The 7,062-nt window shown below is 50.7% G+C and overlaps 1 protein-coding gene across 1 annotated transcript; it reads right to left on the bottom strand.

The window, feature by feature from the left end:
• Positions 1-552: 552 nt before the first annotated feature.
• On the bottom strand, positions 553-6,854 carry TEX261 (testis expressed 261). Its single transcript, XM_044294670.1, has 6 exons — positions 5,776-6,854; positions 4,353-4,432; positions 3,546-3,699; positions 3,376-3,443; positions 1,725-1,827; positions 553-1,221 (listed from the first exon to the last, which is right to left on the bottom strand). The coding sequence occupies exons 1-6, from the start codon at positions 5,843-5,845 to the stop codon at positions 1,106-1,108; spliced, it is 591 nt and encodes a 196-aa protein (XP_044150605.1). The 5' UTR covers positions 5,846-6,854; the 3' UTR covers positions 553-1,105.
• Positions 6,855-7,062: the final 208 nt, after the last annotated feature.

Consider the following 7,062-nt stretch of genomic DNA (forward strand, 5'->3'; position numbering starts at 1 on the left):
AAGGCCATCGTTTATGAAACGGAGAGTTGAAGTCAAGGCTGTAAATCAATGAGTCAGCCTTACGATCGATGAAGCTGTTTGGATAAAGTCCATGGTCATAAGGACAGTAGGAAAAGTGCCACAAAGGACAATGAGTTTGAAAGAGGACTATTATTTGGTCCGATGCCCGATCATAGCCGGTGGGTGAAGTTATCAGTGGTGCACAGCAGAGGGCTCGAACAAACATCAGCATTCCCTCATCATCTCCCACCAAGACTACTGCAACCCCTTCCTTTCCACAAAGACTAGACTCCCAACTATGCACCCAAGACTTGTCCGGCCAATGAGCTTTAAAGGGGTTGTTGCAGTCAAGTGACATCAACAGATGACATCCTCCATAGCATGCATCAAAATTCTCACATAGGTCTGCAGTGACTCGGACGAGAACATCCACACTAGTCCTCTAGCCAGTCTAAGGACCTGTAAAGAAGGAGTCCAGGCAGTCACGCGGCCCCCCACCCATCACACAATGTGAAAGACTGAGCCAAAAAAAAAGCCAGATGGAAAATATAGCAGTAGATAATATGAAAGTTTTATTTTTGGGGGGCCACGGCTCTCCCCTTCGGTGTTTTCCATACCGTATGGCCCTCCGATAATCCAGAACCCGTTAGTGGGTTGTCTCGCTTTGGGTACCTGCCCCACGGTCGATGGAAAACATTACTAGTAAGAAATAGTGATTTTATTTCACAGGAACCGCACTGGTAAAAGTGCAGAAAATTCACAATATTGGCCAGTCCTGTCAGACACCATGCTGAAAACATATATATGGGTGGAGCTAAAACCATCAAAATGGGGGGAGGGGCACCTGTTGGCACTAATGTATTCAAAAAATCATCTAGAAGGTCTTCCTCCGTACAAGTGTTGGTTGTCCTCCTTGTAATAGTGTCTCTAATAAGTTCATCCACCGGGTTCAGGTCTAACAAGAGAAAGCTGCTGAGCGTCTGCAGATGCCAGGCTGCCTCCGTCTGATGCCCTATATCCGCCCAATCCCGCCGCTCAGATCCACAGACAATGCTCCGTCCGCAGTCTCCGTCGTGTGATTCAGCATGGCGGCACGACCCTGAGCTCAGTACATCTTCTGTCGGCTGGGAAGGATGGCCTCCTTAATGAAGGAGAAGATGACGAGGATTCCGGAGCGCTTTCCTCTCTTGCCCTTTGTGAAGTAGTTGGACACCACGTCATCTGTGGGGCACAGAGAAGAGTGAGAGAGGACATGCCACAAGACCATATCCAAGGACCTGCAGAGCTTCTGATGATTTTGAGACTGCAGACTTGGTACTAAAAGTAAATAATGTGTGATCGCTGGGGTTTTCTGACTGTCCGGGACCACCCCTGTGTGAATGGAGAGATAGCCAGAGATAGCCGAGCACTGCACTTGCCAGTGCAGTGGTCGCTCCATTCACAAAGGGGTCTTGGAGACCCTCACTCATGATCTATCACCTATCCTGGAGATATAGCATTCTTATACATAGTATCTGTGACCAACTGACAAAAAACACATCTCCAAAGCTACCAAAATGGCTGCCTTGGGTGGTTGCTTCTCATTTTCAGGTACATTAGTGAGGGCTCCTCTGAAGCATCCGCAGCCCCCTTATTCTCAGGTCACCTCTGGGACCCCCGATTATCATAAAGTGACGGCATATCCTAATGATGTGAGATGGGAATATACCCCTTTAAGCTCTTACCTCCGTGCTGTACTGTGGATGGCAGCACGTTCTCCCCAGCGGACAAGGACACAAAGAAAGCGAAGGGAACGAGCCAGAGGCAGAAGGTGAAGTAAGCGAGCACCTGTGCGGGAACACAACATGGCATCAGATGGAGGATTCTCTCCATCCCAAACCCCCCCCCCCCCAGGTATTTTGGGGACTGGTGGGTGTCTCTGTGCTGTGGTCATCTATGGGACCAGTACTTTCAGTATGCCCTATGATAGCAGCTTCTATAGGCCTAAAGCTTGAGGCTGCACTACTGAGACATTGCGATGACGTGTATCCTGGAGACCCTGTGTGTGTGTCTCCATATACAGAGCTGTCCCTCTACATGACCCCCCGGCTCCAGAGCAGCAGTGCGGAGATCTGCCTGATGAGGATGAAGCGGATAACACGGGATTATGTCACCGCCCGGCCATCAACAAATGAAGAGCATTTCCTATTGGGAACTATATCCTGGAGAGATGACTGGGTTGTGACGCCACCATCTGTCTTTCACACCATTACGTTAGGTCAGGCGGGGGGCACAGCCATAGTGGCCGGCCGCCCAGAGTTCACACCAATTACCGCAATCAGTGTCCTTGACAGATCAAAAGTAAATCCACGGCTGAGCTTTATTTGTCTGGAGCAAGAGGATTGTGACGAACCCTCAGCGAGCAGCTCATCTCATTTCTAAAAAACCTGAACCTACCCTTACCACACAGTATTTGGACATCATTTTGCAGGAGCAGATACTAAACTACTCTCTGTCTTTCTTCAATCCACCCTTCATCTTGGCTTAAAGAGGGTTTCCAGTTTTTGCACATTTTTAGATTTGAAGCCAAGCCTGTCCGCTGCCGGTCCCAGCTTACTTCTGTGGTCTTCTGGTCTCCGTCTGTAGACCTCCAGATGGACGGGGTCAAGTGCACCACTGACTGGCCTCAAGCTGGGGACATGTCACTGCTGAGGCCAGTTTTTGGCTGCAGCGGTGCACATAACCCCATCCATCTGGAGGCTTACAGGTCGGGAGACAGAAAGGAGCACCAGAAGGCAGGTGAGGATACCTTGTGTTAGGCTTGGCCTAAAATGTAAAAACACTTTAAATATGGATCAAATACTCTACCATAAATGCTGCATGTGTCAGTCCTCACCGACTTCCTGGCATTCTGCTTGTCAACTAGGAAGGTTAGGATGAACAAAGCTACAGATACCACACAGATGTGGAGTGTCGTAAGGCGAGTGTGAGAGGGAGGACGAACACCCAACTGCTTGAAGGGGTTGTCCCATCTGGCAAATATGACATCAATGTCAGACAGGTGGGAGTCCCTAACTCCAGAATGGGACCAAGCCACGCACACGTGGCCTTCCTCCAGTCATAGCTGTGGGAGTTCTGAAAATAGCCCGGTTATTTTTGAAGCCCCATAGTAGTGAATAGAGAGGACAGAGCTTCACTTCGAGGGCCCAGTTCTGGAGATATGAGTGGGCTCCAGAGCTGGGACCCGCACCTAGTGATACACCATAAAGGTCCCAGATCAGACAACCCCTTTAAATGTGATCTGTCTGACGTTCATCAGTCCTCAGGTTCACTCCGTAAATAGGAATGTGACTTCCCACAAGGCGAGTACTCACTGCCTTTCGCGCAGATACTTACCTCTGAGAACGGGTAGTATTCTTCTGCAAAGTACTGGAAAGCCAAGTAATGATTGAGCACCACCAGAGCTGCCGGGAAGAGAGAAGACGATGAAACCCTGTACAGTCACCGTTCTCCATCACAGATGAGGTTGTGGGAATCTATGTCCAGAGGAGCCGTCGAGCACTTACCACAGGAGAGGATGAAGTTCGGAGATGTCAGCATAATAAAAGGGAACGTCTGCAACAGCCCAAAGTACACGACGTTGGTGAAGAGCCCCACGCCGATCATAACGAGGGGGAACTTCTCAAACAAGTAGAGGCCGATGAGCACTGCCGTGGAGAACTGCAAAAGAGGAGACAGCCGATCGTGGTAAACCTCGGATCTAATATTCCATAATACACGGGAAAAACCCTGGCAAAATACGAACCCTACCATCATATGCTGCCTAAGAGGAACTGAAGACAACAACTGGCATCATCATCTACCCCGCGACCGCAGGCAATCAACCTCATCATCTACCCCGTGACTGCAGACAAACAGCCTCATCATCTACCCCGTGACCGCAGACAAACAACCTCATCATCTACCCCGTGACCGCAGACAAACATTCTCACCATCTACCCCGTGACCGCAGACAAACAACCTCATCATCTACCCAGTGACAGCAGACAATCCGCATCATCACCTACCCCGTGACCGCAGACAATCGGCCTCATCATTAATCCCTGGCCTCAATGCAACACCAGGCCTCTACATCCTGGGCCTCCCTCACTGGGTGGAAAATACCGCAGTGAATGCACATCAATCACCTAGACTAGCAGCTCTTTACCCCGGGAGACATCTCAGGTCTACATCTCAGGTCTACATGTACCCCCCCCCCCCCACCCCATCGGTCTATGTGACATCTCAGCTGCAGGACATCCAGGAGCTCAAGGTGACCACGCGGTGACATTTAGCTGCTGCTGGGTCCTGGCCAGTCTATGTCATGAACTCACCCAGATCATGTACTTTATGATCCTGCTGGTGGCCACCGTGTACTCTTCTATCAGCTCTGCCAGGTAGTACAGGCCCGCAGCTGGAAAGACAAGACCACACATCAGCAGAGAGTCAGAACAGGGGCGAGAAGTAAACTAACGACACCCACAAAACCTGACCGGACTAAAGTCGTCTGTGTTACTGTAAAGGTTTATTATTTCTGCATCCAGTGTTTATTTCCCTTGGCAAACACCTGCTGGATGACGCCCAGGAGACAGGTGGCACTGAGCTGCTCACAAATACTGCACCTGGCACCTTTTGGGTGAGCAGTCTGCAATGATTTGCCCAAAGTTTTTGCTGATGGACCAAGGACCGGAGGGCATGACTGCCTTCTTCTTAGAAACCCTCATTTCCATCACCGGTGGGCGAGAAGGTTTGGTTCACCCTCAGCACCCAGTTCCTCTTAGTACTGGATGGAGATGAGGATTACCTTGGAGAACGTTGTCAGCTATAAGAGCAGTCCCAAAACTGTATATCTCTGAAAGATGGAGAATAAAGAACTTCTCCCCCATCAAACCAGTGATGAGGAAGAGGTTCTCCACGGCACATATCAGTTGAGCCAACACCTGGCATTTGGTGATTTTAGATAGATCTGGAAACCTCCGCATATTGAGCTCCTGATGAAGCTTACAGAGATATTTTGGGGCTCAGCATAGAGCAGAGATGGTCTTTAGTGCTGATGCGTTTCAGTCCCAACTACTAATCCCTACACAGCTTTCACAGCTGGCCTGTCCTCGCAGGTGCTCAGAGCGGTGGCACCCGATAGCACGTCGCCTGCCATTCGTCGGCACGGCCATGACTGTGTCATGTCAGGAAGTAACATACAATATACAGAGCAGTGATGGACGGGGACTGTCTGCAGGGTTTACATGGACAGCGCGAGATCTTCATCTTCATCCATGACGCTCCTCCTCCAGGAACACACACACACACGAGAAGTACTTTGGAGAAATCATTCATCTCAGAACTGGTGAGCAGATGCAGAACTTTACTCATCTGAGGAGAAGCAGCAGCCGGGAGAATGCAGTGAGACCTCCACACCTGTATCTCTACCTGTGTACCCCCCAAGAGGCGTCACCACACACTGCCTATGTACAGGAGACCTCCTCCAGACCATAGATAAAGAGGCAACTGTACCGACACATTGTATCAAACACTCAGCACAGGACAGAAGCTGGAGTGGAGATGTGAGAAGTATTAGGCCTGGGGTATAAACAGGATGGTTTCATTCACTGACAGCAGACGGACCTATTAAAAGCGGAGAGGAACCGGCCCACAGGGCGTGTACGTGAATCAGCTTTATTGATACACAACCAGTGGACAAAGCGGCGGCCAGGCCCTGGTGATGGCGGAGCTCGGGCAGTCACACCGCAGACAACTCACCTATGGCCAGAGTGACAAAGGCCACCTGGATGAGCAGGGACAGCCAGCTGAGCGCGTAGATGAACCACATCGTCCCGGGGACCGCCGATCCTGCGCTGCCTGGTGATGGGGGGGGGGGGGGGGGGGTGTCGCTGTCCCCAATCTGCTCTCTAAGGGAGGCTCTGCACCCCCTCCAAACCCCTAAACTAGAGGTGGGATACCCAACTATGCAGGGTCGGCAACAACGTATCACTAATCTGCACAGCAATGCAAGCTCTGCAACAATGTATCACTGATCTGCAATGCAAGCTCTGCAACAACGTATCACTGATCTGCAATGCAATGCAAGCTCTGCAACAACGTATCACTGATCTGCACAGCAATGCAACAACGTATCACTGATCTGCACAGCAATGCAAGCTCTGCAACAATGTATCGCTGATCTGCAATGCAAGCTCTGCAACAACGTATCACTGATCTGCACAGCAATGCAAGCTCTGCAACAACGTATCACTGATCTGCAATGCAAGCTCTGCAACAACGTATCACTGATCTGCACAGCAATGCAAGCTCTGCAACAATGTATCGCTGATCTGCAATGCAAGCTCTGCAACAACGTATCACTGATCTGCACAGCAATGCAAGCTCTGCAACAACGTATCACTGATCTGCACAGCAATGCAAGCTCTGCAACAATGTATCGCTGATCTGCAATGCAAGCTCTGCAACAACGTATCACTGATCTGCAATGCAAGCTCTGCAACAACGTATCACTGATCTGCACAGCAATGCAACAACGTATCACTGATCTGCACAGCAATGCAAGCTCTGCAACAATGTATCACTGATGTAATGTAAGCTCTGCCACAGCCTATCCCTGCCCCCTGACTGCTCTGCTAATCTCTGCGCCCCAGTCTCCAGCGCCCTTATGCCACCCTGTATCAGCCCTGAACCCTAAATTTCCCATGCGCCGCGACCAGCGCCCCCTATCTCGTGTAGTCCCCCCTCCGGGAACCCCGCCCGACCCGTTCCACTTTCCCTCCGGTTGACTCTCCCACCAGCAGTACAGCCAGACACTGGAGACTCCTCCAGGAACCATAGAGACGCGCAGCGCCGACACTTCCGGTAGACGTTGCGCTAAGAACCATAGAGGCGTACGCACGTAGAACGTCGCGAGTGAGGGAAACACCCCACGCCATGATTGAAAAGGGCAGATCTAACTGGATAAAGCGCAGTCGGTGCCCGTGCTTGATGGATAGATTTGTAAAGCGCACTCTGATTGGCTTCCTGTGTTACACGCTGGTCTTG

This window comes from Bufo gargarizans, chromosome 1 (assembly GCF_014858855.1).
Source record: "Bufo gargarizans isolate SCDJY-AF-19 chromosome 1, ASM1485885v1, whole genome shotgun sequence".
In the NCBI taxonomy this organism is placed as follows: domain Eukaryota; kingdom Metazoa; phylum Chordata; class Amphibia; order Anura; family Bufonidae; genus Bufo; species Bufo gargarizans.

Coding starts and splice junctions, on each gene's coding strand:
- TEX261 (XM_044294670.1), bottom strand. CDS start 5,845: ATGTGGTTCATCTACGCGCTCAGCTGGCTGTCCCTGCTCATCCAGGTG. Junction 3,444..3,545: donor GAACTTCATCCTCTCCTGTG/GTAAGTGCTCGA, acceptor TCTTCCCGGCAG/CTCTGGTGGTGCTCAATCAT. Junction 1,222..1,724: donor ATCCACAGTACAGCACGGAG/GTAAGAGCTTAA, acceptor TGTGCCCCACAG/ATGACGTGGTGTCCAACTAC.